At 53.7% G+C, this 14,601-nt stretch overlaps 3 protein-coding genes across 3 annotated transcripts; 1 reads left to right on the top strand and 2 right to left on the bottom strand.

Annotated features, from left to right (window-relative positions):
- Positions 1-286: 286 nt before the first annotated feature.
- BO86DRAFT_398342 (uncharacterized protein) lies at positions 287-1,507 on the bottom strand (the record flags this gene model as incomplete). Its single annotated transcript, XM_025673547.1, has 1 exon — positions 287-1,507. One exon carries the CDS (start codon positions 1,505-1,507, stop codon positions 287-289), a length of 1,221 nt encoding a protein of 406 aa, XP_025529205.1.
- Positions 1,508-2,555: 1,048 nt separating this feature from the next.
- Positions 2,556-6,196, bottom strand: BO86DRAFT_359587 (putative importin 13). Its single transcript, XM_025669782.1, has 5 exons — positions 6,179-6,196; positions 5,959-6,124; positions 5,703-5,893; positions 5,162-5,648; positions 2,556-5,108 (listed from the first exon to the last, which is right to left on the bottom strand). Exons 2-5 carry the CDS (start codon positions 6,019-6,021, stop codon positions 2,775-2,777), a joined length of 3,075 nt encoding a protein of 1,024 aa, XP_025529204.1. The 5' UTR covers positions 6,022-6,124; positions 6,179-6,196; the 3' UTR covers positions 2,556-2,774.
- Positions 6,197-7,043: 847 nt separating this feature from the next.
- Positions 7,044-14,239, top strand: BO86DRAFT_417918 (uncharacterized protein; the record flags this gene model as incomplete). The annotated part of the gene is made up of 20 exons (XM_025675055.1): positions 7,044-7,119; positions 7,179-7,238; positions 7,325-7,490; positions 7,549-7,610; positions 7,669-7,890; positions 7,953-7,998; positions 8,073-8,907; positions 8,959-9,043; positions 9,092-9,136; positions 9,189-9,369; positions 10,177-10,250; positions 10,305-10,673; positions 10,770-10,943; positions 11,015-12,009; positions 12,063-12,170; positions 12,224-12,664; positions 12,716-12,851; positions 12,906-13,051; positions 13,102-13,209; positions 13,265-14,239. The coding sequence occupies 20 exons, from the start codon at positions 7,044-7,046 to the stop codon at positions 14,237-14,239; spliced, it is 5,304 nt and encodes a 1,767-aa protein (XP_025529203.1).
- Positions 14,240-14,601: the final 362 nt, after the last annotated feature.

Genomic DNA, 14,601 nt, shown 5'->3' with positions numbered 1-14,601 from the left:
GGGGGGTTTAAAGGTTGAGGGTTGATTTGAAGTGGATGTTTTATTTGGCGGGTGGTTGGGGGTATGGAGTAAGATTGTTTGCGAGGTGATGGGAGAATTCCCTAGTATTGCTTTCTACTGTGGGATGCTTGGGTCTTCAACAGATATCAGGTTGCGCTGCTTAATACGAGGTGTACTGTATGCTGGGTTTCTGCTCTCTGTGTGTGTGTGGTGTGTGTGTGTTGGGATATAATGCTGATGATGACCGGTCAACAAGGCAGAGCCACCGGACAGCGTCCGGCCTACTCTACCTCTGCTTCTCCTGCACCTCCGCCCACTTCACCCAGCGCCGGATGCAGTCATCCACTCGCTTCAGCGAGCTCTTCTCCGCCGTCACCTCGAACCATTCCTTATGCTCCCGCCCGCACTCCGGACACTTGCCCATGTCGCGGATCCGCACATCCCCCAGCTCCAGGTGGATCAGCCGCTCGACGCGGTGGACGAAGGGGACCTTCCGGCCCGGCTCGAGCGCGGCGTTGTCGTGCACACTCCCCCCCATCCGCCCCGGCGACGGCTGCGGCGTCGACGGCGTGTAGGGGTAATACCGGATCAGGGTGACGTGGTGGCCGCACTGGCGCGACCATTCGTTCAACCGGCGCTGCACGTTGTTGGCCCGCCCGATCTTCAGCCGGATCGTGCCGGGGCTGGTCGCGCTGGGCGCCGAGGTCAACGCCCGGAGGTCCCGCGCCGTGCGAATGGCATCGCTGACGCCGCGGTCGCGCGCGCCGCCCGGCGTCGACCTGTGGGGTGGCAGCAGCGAGCTGGCCACCTCGGCCGGCGGCGGCCCGCGCGCGCCCCCCTCCCCGCCCGCGGTCTCCTCCGGCGTCAGCCAGAACATGTAGATGTAGCCCGGTTCGTCACGTTCGGAGATCGGCTTGTCCAGCTCGGATGCCAGCGTGGAGCTCGCCTCCGCGCTGAGGTCGGCGGGGATCCAGGATTCCGGGATCCCGGACGAGGTGGAAGAGTAGTGGTGGGAGGTCTGCGCGGATGGCCGCGTGGGGATCTGGCTGTTGGGCGAGAGCAGGTTGGCCTGCGGGACGGGGCCCGGGGCGGCGGCCGCTTGGGACGGAGGCCGCGCGGAGACGGGCCTGGGCGGCCGGATCTCCTCCTCCTCGATCACCTCGAAGCAGCAGCAGATGGTGCGTTTCTTCTGTCTCCTTTGTGGTTTGTTGGGGCGCGACGGCCGCCATTTCTCCGAGGCCGCGTCGTTGAGGTTGAGGATCCCGATGCGGTCCAGCAGCGTGTCGATGCTGGTTCGCGGCTTGTTGGGGTTCGCGGACGGCGTGCTCGTCCCCGGCGACTCGGTAGCGGCTTGGTCCTTATGCTGCCAGCAGTATCGGTCGCTTGGATCGGCGAGCGCTCGCCGGCATGGCTTGCCGCTGTTGGTCAGCCCTTGACATGTTGTCTCCGGGTCGCAGGAATCCGTGCGGGCGATGAGTGCTTCGGGGGTGTTGGCGATGACCGGCATGGTGGGAGGTGGTCAGGATGCAGGCAGGTTGTTCAGGGCGACGCGCGGAAGAGGCATGGCGAACTTCTTATTATGTTGGCCATGCTGCTTGCTGCTGCTGCTGCTGCTGCTGCTGCTGCTGCCCCAGGCGCGGCGAGATCCACCATCGCGTCTAAGCCGAAACACGAGGGCATTGAGAGCACTGACCAAGCCCACAAAAAAGGGGGGGATTGTCGGCCTGGCAGTCTCGTAGGGCACGACGTCGCGTCATTGGATGAGGATCGCCCTGTCCACCCGTTTCCAGATGATGATTTGCATGGCTGGCATTGGGAAATCTTGAGACGCGATGCATTGTGCAGTGCAGGCGGGGGTTGAGGTGGACTGATTGGCGATTCTGCAGGACAGCAAATCACCAGTTGGTGGACAAGTGCATCCAGCTCACATTCACAGTCTACAGCCACAGTTAGCCATCACGGCAGGGTCCTAAAAATAGGACCTTTTCTTTCCGCCCTGGCCACTGCTCGATGGAGTCCTCCTCGGCTATTTGTTTGTTTACCATAGGCATACTCCCAATTTCAGGTGTAGGTGAGTTTTGGACGCACCGCCTCAGTGGCGGAGGAAATCGGTAGCCCGCCAAAAGCCGATCGCCCCGCTTGAAGCCTGGAGGCGAATTTTAGCGTCCACAAAGCTGCCATTATGCCTGAGGCAGACAATTCGAGCCTGTTCAAGCAGTGGACATGAAAAAGTAGAGCCCGGGGCCACGCACTGATTTTATATACCTTCAACTTATCTGTAAAATCATCATTATCTACCGCAGAAACACTTCAAAATGGTTATAATCTATAGACATAAGATATATAGTTATCTGCATTATATATTAAACGTGCTTTGTAAGCCTTCATTTACTTTTCTGCCTACAGAGGTGCTGCGAAAGGTCTTGCTGCCTCGGTCGCTTGTACGCGGGCTGCGAAAGGCCTTGAATACTTATATTACTAATTATTCTTAGTAACATATCCTTATAGAAAAGCAAAGACTTACTTCATATCATATAACCGTTATAAAAGATGTTGGCGTTTGGGCAAGGAACGCGTTGTGTGGGAGTTTTGGTTGTAAACACGGCCGTTCGGGAAGTGCGTGTCCCCCTCTACATTCCCTGCATGATTTACATGTTGCAGTGGTAGTGTTACATCGCCGAACCATTTACAACTTGCCTAGCACGAACCCTGTTCTGATGGGCCTCGGAGTTACCAATAGTCATTGTTTGACACTGTCAGCTACCCTATGGTCTCTATCCGACGTAATTGAATGAGTCACCCCGGCACTTGACCCAGAACGAGCGTACCAACTGACTGGTCTGTGCTCTGGCGCCCCTTGCGGCCAACAAAGACGCAAGGAAGCGTTGTCGTTCTTCTGGTGTGACGGTTGGTCGCTGGTGTTGATCAACGGCCTCATCTAGTTCGGCCAACGCCGCGGTAAGATGCGGCCGAGCCGCACCCTGTTGCTTGAAAATGACTTTGCGAAGCACCTCGCACAGGTGCTCGATATCCGACCGGGCACATCTTCCGGCGAATTGCGTCACCAAGATCCGGCAGAGAGCAGGCAGACATTCACGGATAGCATTTTGAATGGGCGGAGCATCACCGGGTAAGTTCAACACGCTCACCCAGAATTGCGAGGCGGAGCGGAGCGGAAGAGGTTCGGGGCCTTGCAGTGAGATAAGTGTGAAGTTCAGAATAGCGTTCAGAACAGTGGGTCGCGGCTGAGTAGCCGTCTGGCCGGGTTCCTGCGGTGTGGAGGTGAGCGCGAAGAGGAAAGGGTGGTATTTCGGAAGCAAGCGCGTCAGAAAATCGATCCCGCTGTTGGCGACCTCGGGATCGTAGCACTCTGGTTTCTCATGCATCCAGCAGAATGTTTCGTAGACGTGCACGATCAACGCAGCTGTCTCATCACGAATACGCTGTGGATGGGAGCTGTGAGATGCAAGAAAGGCCGAGGCAGTGCCCATGACCATATCGGTACCCGCGCTGCCCAGAGGGATGCTCTTTACAAAATTTACCGTCATTATCGGTGGGAAAACGTAGGGGCCTGTCCTCTCAGTGTAGCCGGCTTTGAGTATGTCGCAGGTAGCCTCGATAATCGCCACATCCACAGGGAAATCAGTCATGAGGAGCTGCATGGACTGCATGATGAGGTTTTGTACAACAGCCCCATCGCCCATATTCCAGAAAGTTGGCGGATAAGCATCCGCTTCCTTATCTTCGTGAGAGTCTAAGTTGATCTCACCATCGGTTCGGAGACCCTTGCCAACGCTGGCAACGCATCGGAGCACGAGCTGGGCACGGCTTTGTGCTTGCTCAATGAGCCCATTACCGGCTTCTTCACGAGCTGCGTTTGCCTGCTCATGGAAGATCCGAAGAATTTGCTCGAGGTATTGGGCCTTTGCGCCATCCTCGGGTACGGTCTGTATGATCGCAGCGATGCCCTCCAGAACTTTCTCCATGGTGTGAGCCGTGGCTGTGGGCTTGAAGCGGAATTGCTCAAATTGCCCAATGAAAGCAGGAAGCTCCAGCGTAAGAGCATTGCGACATGACTTGCAGAGATATGCGATCGACTTGGACGCTGCTGATGCGCAAGGACCGACCTCAAGCGACGCGAAGAGAAATGTTAGCACCCGGGGAAGCAACGCGTGTGTCCGTTCGAAGTATGACTGATATTTCCCGAGCATATCCACCAATGTTTGACGGGGTTTGTCTGGGATGACCACTCCGTTTCCCTCGCATAAGTTTGCGAATTCATCGCAGAAGAATATTGAATTGAGGCATTCATCGGCGTGCTGGTTCTCATCGACGGCCTCGGAGAGCTGAGCAACGCAGAAGATGGAGGCCTCAAACGTTCGCCAATCCTGCTGTTGAAGTGACGATCTCGCTCGCTCCTGAAAGACCTGGACCAGTTCTACCCCCAGCATTGGATATATCGCTAGGAGAAAGTCGCAGACGTCACGCCGAAAAGCCCCGAACTCACTACGTTCATCGTCGCTCCAGTCTTGCAACTCTGCTGGAGTGGGATACTTGAGCTTCTCAAAACAATCCAGTGCTGCACGAGCAAGGTTGTGCTTTGCAGGCCCAAGCCCCGTTTGATCTTCTGAATCCACATATATCTCTTGAAGATCATCGGCAACCTCAGTCCACCACTCAAGAACCAAAGGAGAAGCCGAATCATCCACTGATGCATAACCAGGAGCTTTGAACAATGTGTGTAGCAGAGCGAGTACTTTCTCATGTTGCGGGTCCAATGCTTTCGTGAGAAGATCCCGTTGCTGTAGTGTTGCATATGCCAGCAGAAGCTCCAAGAATGTCATATTCTCATCCTCGAAATCGCCCTCCATCAGTGAAGCAATATGCGCAGTACCATAGTCACAAACAATATAGTCCAAGATGGCGCTGATATGACCTGGGGTGAAGATTGTGTCCCGCCAATCTATTAACTCGACCACGACTTGGGTCGCAGTTTTCGACAAAACTGGGATCCTCATGCATTGAATCACGTAGGTCGTAGTAGGAGCGAGTTGCGATACAGGTATCGTGTCGCGAAGCTGGAATGCGCTTCGAACGGACATCCATGTCTAGTATCCCAGATGTTAGATGAGACAAGAATACAGAAGACGAGTGAACTCACCTGGTAGGAGTTAATGGCCTCATCCCCCAAACTATCATCAGACAAGTGAGCCCCTGACGCAACTTGCTGCAGTATGTGACCGAGAACGACATCGACGAGTACGAAGGCATCCTTGATATTCTCGGAAATCGGGTGATCATCTCGATTGCGACGGGCTTCGGAGCTCCATTTATGAATCTCCTCTCCAAGAGTATTAGAGAAATAGAGCAAGGCAGTTACCTGGCCTTCAGACAACGCGGGGAGCACGGTATTTTTCAGGTCGACATCCTTGCAGTGTTCCTCCGAGACATACTTGCCATCCGCCATGGAAGCCGCTAGGTTGCAGAGAGCCCGAGTCCAGGGAGCGTTGGGTTTCAGGAAGATGGTCGCTAAGCTGGAAGCTAGTTTTCGTACGACCAGAGAACGCTCGCCTCCATTGACCAACATAACATAATGATCAATCAGCCGTCCTAGTAGCTCCTGGGCCTCTTCTGTGCTCAGGTGTTGCCTACGGACAGAGTCAGTAGGTCTCGCACAATGAAGTCATTAGAAGGACGCGCACCAATCCTGATTGATTTTTACGGTAAAAGTCAGAGCTCCAAAGAATCTCAGGTCAGTATTGTCCTCCGCGAGAAGGTGGTTTGCGATCAGCCATGCTTGAGGGCCCTTTTGAAGACTCTGCAGGTGCTCTTGGATCGCCTTAATCTTGGCGGGGTTGCCAGTATTTGCCGGATCATAGAGCTGCGACACTAGCTAGGACCAGGAATGACTTTTAGCCCTGGATCCCTCAATTGGCTCGGAAAGACAACTCGACTTACTGCCTTGGCCTCATTGATGAGCAGGTGCGCATCCGAGGCCTGACCTGGAATGTGCCCAGACATGGCCGCAACACTGAGGGCCTCCTTGCGAGAGAAAAGAAGAATATAGATAGTAGATGATGATCGATATCTGTATTTAAGGGGTGTCACGTGCTGATAACACTACCGCCGAAAGGTTAGGCGGTGAGAAGTGGGATGGAGGGGAAGGCTACTTACTTACTGTAATGGTTCTAGTGAGTAATCCGCACCGATGAAGAATGAATGGTTAGCTTGTGATGACGATCAGGGCATTCGATGTTCCAGTTATTGTCGGGGAGAGGGATGGTATTGAGAGAAGCATGTGACTAGCTGGGCTAACACCTGCAGGACGTTGTTTGACTCCCAACCAACGGCCCATGGTCGTTTCAGCAATGCTGGGTTGAAGAATGCGGTTTATCACCAAATTTCAACCCCATTTGACCTCGATTTTGGAATCCGCAATGGTTGAGTTTGCGACGATGTAAGCATAGTCATTGCAGTGCTTTGGAGAGGTACAGTACAAGTTGTATGGGTAAGAAAACAAGATTGCAAAAACAAAGTTACGGTCTGGCAATGACAATACCGATCTTTCTCGTGGCAGTGGCAGTTACCCACTCTTACAGTCGGCAAAGGAAGGCCGGCAAAGGGTCCCACTTTAATCTGCCATCGGAGCTCCTACGGAGAACTGAACTTCCCTTACGTACTCACCACCACCAGTTACTCACCTTATCGAATAGCAACTGAGTCGACAGCTAGTATCCTCCACTCTCGCTCGTTCTTGTGCACACGACCGTTGTATCTTTCCCTTTCCTTCCCTCCCCCCCACCTTTTCTCGCTACCTTCAATCCCAGGGCCTTGCGTGCTTAGTCTGTGCAACCCCGGCTCATTTGAATCCCACCTTCTCCCCCGGACACTTGCAGCTGTCCTTTGCAAACACTCGCCAGTAGATGCTTTTTTCGCACCCTCCAATCCGCCTTTCTTGGATATCAGCTTTCCGATCGGCTCGCAAGTTACCCCTTCCCCGTCTAAGGCCCTTTTCCAGCTCCGCCCCGCGCTTCATCATCGAGATGGAGACCGTGAACACCTCCGAGCGCCTGGCCAAGCTGAGGCAGTTGATGCAAGAGCACAAGGTGGATGTATATAGTATGAACCCAATGAACTCTCAGTTTCCGTTGATATTAAGATTCTCACCCAATGCAAAGTCGTTCCTTCGGAAGACAGTCACCAGTCGGAATATATTGCGCCATGCGACGGCCGTCGAGGTTAGAACACCAACCTTTTGCCCTTTCTGCGACTCTTGTCTACGGCGCCGGATCGATTATCATATAACTCACACTCCGCTTGATAGAGTTCATCTCAGGTTTCTCTGGCTCGGCTGGAACGGCCATAATCTCCTTGTCCAAGGCAGCATTGTCCACAGACGGCCGTTACTTCAACCAGGCTGCCAAGCAGCTTGACAGCAACTGGGCGCTGCTGAAGCGGGGCGTTGAGGGCGTCCCAACCTGGCAAGAATGGTATGGAGGTCAAACATAACAACGGCTGTCCAGCTTCCGAAGCTAAACTTTGATTTAGGACCACGGAGCAGGCCGAGGGTGGCAAAGTGGTTGGTGTCGACCCAGCTTTGATTACAGCCTGTAAGTGAGGTAGTACGCTTTGTGGCCGGCAAATATCCTTGAAGCTGACTGCTCTCAGCTGGCGCCCGTAGTCTTTCAGAGACCCTGAAGAAGAAGGGCTCGTCCCTTGTTGGCGTGCAGCAGAATCTTGTTGACCTGGTCTGGAAGAATGACAAACCTGCTCCTCCGAGGGAGAAGGTGACTGTTCACCCGGAGAAGTATGCTGGCAAGAGCTTCCAGGAGAAGATCCAGGATCTGCGCAAGGAATTGGAGAACAAGAAGGCTGCTGGTTTCGTTATCTGTGGGTCTTCGCCTGCCGGGCCACATTGGTCGTCTACATTCCTGTTGACTAACGAACGATAGCTATGCTGGATGAGATTGCTTGGCTGTTCAACCTTCGTGGCACTGAGTAAGTTTTTCGCACCCAACTTTTGCCACGACGTCATTCCGCACCCGGTCCTGAGCTAAATGATCCGGGTCTAGTATTCCCTACAACCCCGTGTTCTTTTCATACGCTATCGTTACTCCCACCGCTGTTGACATCTACGTCGATGATGATAAACTTACGCCGGAGGTGAAGGCCCACCTTGGTCAGGACGTCGTGGTCAAGCCTTATGACTCGATCTTCGCGGATGCCAAAGCACTAAGCGAGGCTCGGAAGCAGCAAGCCGAGGGTGCGTCTTCTAAATTCCTTGTATCTAACAGGGCTTCTTGGGCTCTGAGCCTTAGCCTTGGAGGCGAGGAGCAGGTTGAGGAGGTCCGTAGCCCTATTGGCGATGCCAAGGCGGTCAAAAACGAAGTTGAGCTCGCAGGCATGCGGGCCTGTCACATCCGTGATGGTGCAGCCTTGTCGGAGTACCTGGCCTGGCTCGAGAATGAGTTGATCAACAAGAAGACAACTCTGGATGAGGTGGATGCTGCAGACAAGCTGGAGCAGATCAGATCCAAGCACGATCTCTTTGCTGGTCTGTCGTTTGACACAATCTCCTCCACGGGTCCTAACGGTGCCGTCATCCACTACAAGCCTGAGAAGGGAAGTTGCGCCATCATTGACCCTACCGCCATCTATCTCTGTGACTCGGGCGCTCAGTACCTGGATGGTACAACTGATGTGACCCGTACATTCCACTTCGGCAAGCCCACAGAACTTGAGAAGAAGGCATTCACTCTTGTGCTAAAGGGTCTTATCTCGATTGACACTGCTGTATTCCCCAAGGGCACTAGTGGCTTTGCGCTTGATGCGCTTGCGCGACAGCACCTGTGGAAGGAGGGTCTCGATTACCTGCATGGAACTGGCCATGGAGTCGGTTCTTACCTGGTGAGTTTTACGAAGCCTGCCTGAATTCCTGCTTTGCTAATTCTGCGTTAGAACGTGCACGAAGGGCCCATTGGCATTGGCACGCGCGTACAATACACTGAAGTCCCCATCGCTCCTGGCAACGTCATCTCCGACGGTAGGTTAAACCTTTCCCCCTGAGCATTCTTGACGCTGACCAAAGCAGAACCCGGCTTCTACGAAGATGGAAAGTTTGGTATCCGTATTGAGAGTAAGTCATCCAACAAGCGCAAACAAGGTGCAAGTTGTTGACGTTGTCTTAGACATTATCATGGCACGCGAAGTGCAGACGACGCACAGGTTCGGTGACAAGCCCTGGTTGGGCTTCGAGCACGTCACGATGGCTCCTATCGGTCAAAATCTGATTGAGCCCTCTCTTCTCACTGATGCCGAGCTTAAGTGGGTCAATGATTACCATGCTGAGGTCTGGGAAAAGACACACAAGTTCTTCGAGAACGACGAATACACCCGTGGTTGGCTCCAGCGGGAAACCAAGGCGATTTCCAAATGAGCCTGTTAGCTCCTGTTTATACCATGAGCCTCATATAGAGCCTGGAGCCAATACATTATACCTAGATCATTACTAGTACCAACACCCAGCCTTGTTGTCGAGTCCTAGGTCGTGCTCTTCAATGCGCTGTAATCTTCCAGGAAGCGGAACCAGTCATCTGCGGTCAAGTTTATTGTAGCAATATTGTATAGTGTAAAAGCATTGAAAGCTCCAGGAACACTCCCCCTTGTCAGATAAGTTAAGTAAAAAAGATACTGTACCGTGGACGGAAGACCAAGCAGGCCGGAGGAGGTGGGCGGGAATGTGGAGAAACGGGCCAAGCGACACCTCGCGGAATCGGTTGTTTCCACATGCAGCTCCTCCGATTGTCTACAACAATCTTATCCCACATCCCTTACGACCTGTCGCAACCCCGATCTAACCACGAAAGCCTCTCGTTCCAAGAACACCTTGTGGTCCGGAACACTCGCGACCTCCGATATCTGCTCCACGCATTCCCCCGAAAAACGACCATGCTTGTGTCACCTCCTGTTTAATCCCGCTACGTCAGTGCTCAGATCAGACTTACGGAGGTCGAGATCGAGGGGTGATTCCAGCGACCGACCGACCGACCGACCGACCACATTTTCTTGCACACGCAGACACACACTGTACACCACCGAAAGCGCGAATCGCTCTTCCCGACTTACCTAGCCGTTATCGATCCGAGACTCCTCCGAGTACAAGTGACCTGGCATGAGCGGCCGAAACCCTTACGCGAACGGATACGGATACTCCGACGCCAGCCGCTACGATCGTGGTGATGGCGGGTACGGCAGCAACGGCAGCAACGGGAGCAATAGCTTAGGTATGAATGGATATGGAGGAGGAGGAGGAGGAGGAGGGGGAAGCGGTGCCGGTAGCAGCGGTACATCAGGGGCCCGCGATCTCCGGCCTGGCGGCTATGGTGGCTTCTACCCGGAGGCGTCGCCGTCGTCCTTGTCGCCGGCTCAATCGCCGGAGCGCCGCCGTGATCGGTGGGATCGCGACCCCGAGCATTCGTCGTCGCGGTCCAGGACCAGGGAGGGCGATGCGGAGAGGGCGACGTTGGGCTCTCGAGACGGTCGGGCGCCGCGTGGGGAGACGAGTTGGTTGGGAGGTAGCAGCAGCCGCGAGCGAGAACGAGAACGGGAGCACAGGGCAATGAATTCTGCTGGACGCGCGGGGGGCCAGGGAGGAGGCTCTCAGGCTATTGAAGGTGCGATAACGCTATTTTTCTGGGGGAAAAGCTATCTTCCGTTATTGGCGGATTGGGTGGGAAATTCCAGTTGTGGCTGACTTCGTGGATTGGCAGATGTGTTGCAGATGGTACAACGTGAATGGGACTTCGTGGCTTCTGAGAGCTGCGTTCCGGTGCAGGTGGCGTTACAATTGATGGACACGAGCACGCTGGGCAAGGCAGAGCGTGAACCGGAGTTCCTGGAAATTCATGACCAAATACAGCGGACACTGAAGTCGGTCGTCAATGGTGAGTGAGACTTGTTTGGGGTGGGTCCTGATAATGGTTCAGTGACACCTTTTGCTGATGCCGCTCGCTAGAACACCACCAGGGCTTCAATAGTTCTATCGGTACATATCATAAGATCCAGACCAGTATCCAGACTTCACAGACTCGCGTGCGCAACCTGAAGAACGCCCTTGAGGGTGCGAAGTCGGGCTTGCTGTCCACCAAGCCCGAGCTGAAAGGGCTGGCTACCTCTTCGCAGAAATACGACGACATCATTCAGCTGTTCAGCCAGATCCAGGAGATTCAATCGCTGCCGGAGAAGCTGGAGTCCCGCATCTCTGATAAGCGTTTCCTTGCCGCGGTTGAAGTGCTGCATGACGCGCTACGGCTGTTGCGGCGTTCTGAACTCGAGAACATCGGGGCGCTGGCGGATATTCGCGCATACTTCGGTAGTCAGGAGGCTTCCTTGACGGATATCTTGATCGAAGAATTGCATGATCATCTGTATCTGAAATCTCCTTACTGCGCCAATCGGTGGAAACCCCCAACAGCTGAGGGAGAGGGGGGCAACGGTGTCAATGCATCCAGCTGGTCTGGTAACAACGCCTGGGAACGCCCTGTCTACAACTTCTTGGCCAAGCTGGATGCCTCTAACCCGATGGTGGAGGATGCTTCTCGGAACCCCGAAGCCGACACATTCTACTACATACAGTTACTTATAGAAGCGCTCAACAAGATGGGTAATCTTGACATCGCGGTGGATCGGATCGAGCAGAGGCTTCCCGTCGAACTGTTCTCTGTCGTGGACAAGACGAATGCTGAGATCGACGCGCGTTACCCTGAGTTGTCTACCCGTGGCTTTGCAGCCCAAGACAGCAGAAGCGGCGTGACATCGAAGACCATTGAGAAGCGTGGCCATGTGCTGACTGAATTCTTGTGGACATTGTACGCCAAATTTGAGTCTATTGCCGAGGGCCACCGTGTCGTCCATGACGTGATCGCAGCCATTGTTACACGAGAGGGCATCCCGAAAAGCAACACGCTTGCTGGTGGGTTCAAGGAGCTTTGGAAGCTTTATCAGAGCGAGGTAGGCGATCATACTGCGGTACGCTGTTCAATTTTCTGACAATACCTGCCTAGATTCGTTCGCTCTTGCATGACTACTTGGCTACTGATGGAGAGTACCGACCGAGGGATCAAGACGACGCTAGGCGTCAAATGTACACGGGCATGCGAGACAAGAACAAAGTATGTGAAGAGAGCTGCAATGACGATTGCTGAATACTAATCACCGGTCGCAGAAAATGTTCAAGCTATCCGAAACAGATCAAACCACAGAGATTCAAGCTGAGCAGTCTGAACTGGACGAGATTCTCAGGTCGTCTGTGCCGGGCTTAGTGACCAAGTCTAATCAGAAATTCGCAGTGACCGATACCTCCGATGCTAAGCAAGGCAACTCGGGTACTGGCCACAAGATCCTCATTGAACCGAGTGTATTCAATATCAGTCTCGTGCTGCCACCCTCTCTTTCTTTCATTCAACGGCTGAAGGAGATTGTGCCGGTGGATTCGGATCTTGCGATGACCACGTTGACCTCCTTCCTGGATGACTTCTTGGTCAACGTATTCTTACCTCAACTTGATGATACAGTCACAGACCTTTGTACCCTTACTATTGTCTCACCCGATGCATTCACAGAAGACCCCCAATGGTCCACGGTCTCGCCTCGACCCGTCTTCAAGGTACTTTTTCTGGCATAGACATTCCGAGCTTTGATACTAACTGCGTTTTAGGGAGCGGTCAAGCTCATGTCAATCATTCAAGACTTTAGCAAGATGCTATCCAGCATTCCTCCTGATCAAGCCTTCACACAGCTGCTTCTTACTCAGATCGTGACTTACTACGATAAGTGTTGTGGATGGTACAAATGTGAGAAACTCTGACGATCGTGATACATGCACAGCTTACTGATTCCAATATTAGCAATTGTGACCAAGAAATCTCCGCGAGACAAGGGAGAGCCCCGGCTGAAGGCCGCTGCAGGCTTTGCTGAAGCTGGAGACGTGCATGACGTCGTTGCCGAGCTCTGGGGGAACGAAACGAATGATAAATGGGCACTTGTCGATAAGGTATGGTTTTCGTGAATAATCTTAGCATGAGTTGTGCTGACGAAAGATAGGAAATTGAGCTGCTTCTCCAGCTGACCTCCGAGGTTCCGTTAGAGCCCTACGACATCATATCCGATCCCAAGACTGTGGTGGCTCTGTCGCTCCTCTACAATAGCATGGTTCGTTTGCTCACTCAGTCACAGTTCTGCCATGTGTATACTGACTTGGATACAGCAATGGTTTGCGAGTCATTTATCCCAGCTACGCCAAATCATCCCGACCTCGGAAGCTCGACGCCCGGAAACCGGGCCTCCTAACCGTCGTTGGACCTTAATCGGGGCAATGAAGTCCAAGGTCGATGGTGTTAGTCAGCCGATATATCTGCCCTTAAGCCAAGAAACGGCGACTATCTTCGACAACACTCTTGGGTCACTGCGCGAATTGGCGTACACCGCTCTGTTCGCCCTACACATCGACTGTCGGTGTGGCGTCATCCATATGCTGAAGAAGACGATGGCAGGGCCCAATCCTCGAAACTCGCGCGCTTCTGAGCCTACGACGCCATCTCCCAGCACTACCACTCACTGGTGGCATATCCTGATGAACCAGCCCACTGCTGCATCGCCTACGATTCTAGAGTTGAATGGTGATCTGATCGGCTTCGACAGTAACATCTCCACCTACCTCGGATCATCTGAGAGATGGTTCATTACCTCTGGGCTTGCTCGCTTCATCGACCAGACTTTCGTGGCGAACACCGGCCTGATCGGCGCTATGAACGAGAACGGAGCCTTGCGCCTTCAACTGGACGTCCTCGTCTTGCAACAGAACCTGAAGAACATCATCATCGATCCGATGCAGGATCCGGCCCATGACGGAACCACCAGCCCCCACGAAGAGCACCATGAGGTGGTCGCGCTCCCGCGCAGCGCCAAGTTCCTGGACTGGTTCCTCGAGGGCGCCGAGAAAGCCCTAGACTACGCCAAGGAAGAGAAGGAATCCTTTGCTGCCCATGGAGAGAAAGCGCTGGCCGCTGGCAACGGAGAACCCTTCACGTATGAAGAGCTCAAAATCCTCATTGATCTCTGCTTCTCGGATGCTTTGCTCGGGCCCAGAGGAGTGGATAACCGGGAGGAATTTATGGCTGCCAAGAAGGCCAGTGCGGATGCTCTGCTGAGGTTGAATGAGGTGATGTGGGATTCCAAGTAGGAGGCGTGCACATGCACATGTTGTCCACACTGCGATGCGAAATATAATTTCTTCTTCATTTCCATAAACTGAGGTTGTGCTGTAGCCCCAGGGGTGGTCCCGGCCAAAATGATGGGAGGCCAGAACGGGATGGACCGACCCACTTGCCAGATGCTCCGAAATTGTCCAGGATTTTTTCTCTCTCCCAAGCAGTGACCAGTCGTTTGACGCCAAGCACGATTTCAGGAGAACATGTCTCTTGGGGTGGACCGTGGATTTTGAATGTGAACATCAATCCGGAATCATCAGACAATCGAGAGCTCCTCCTGGGTCGAAACTCGACGAAGAGATTCTGAGACAGTTCCGCTTAGTGCTTAGTGCTT

This window comes from Aspergillus japonicus (assembly GCF_003184785.1).
Source record: "Aspergillus japonicus CBS 114.51 unplaced genomic scaffold BO86scaffold_15, whole genome shotgun sequence".
Classification (NCBI taxonomy): Eukaryota; Fungi; Ascomycota; class Eurotiomycetes; order Eurotiales; family Aspergillaceae; genus Aspergillus; species Aspergillus japonicus.
The sequence above is the reverse complement of the archived record's forward strand: the minus strand, read 5'-3'. Positions and strand labels throughout refer to the sequence as shown.

Coding starts and splice junctions, on each gene's coding strand:
- BO86DRAFT_359587 (XM_025669782.1), bottom strand. CDS start 6,021: ATGTCTGGGCACATTCCAGGTCAGGCCTCGGATGCGCACCTGCTCATC. Junction 5,649..5,702: donor GTAAAAATCAATCAGGATTG/GTGCGCGTCCTT, acceptor CTCTGTCCGTAG/GCAACACCTGAGCACAGAAG. Junction 5,109..5,161: donor AGGCCATTAACTCCTACCAG/GTGAGTTCACTC, acceptor CTGGGATACTAG/ACATGGATGTCCGTTCGAAG.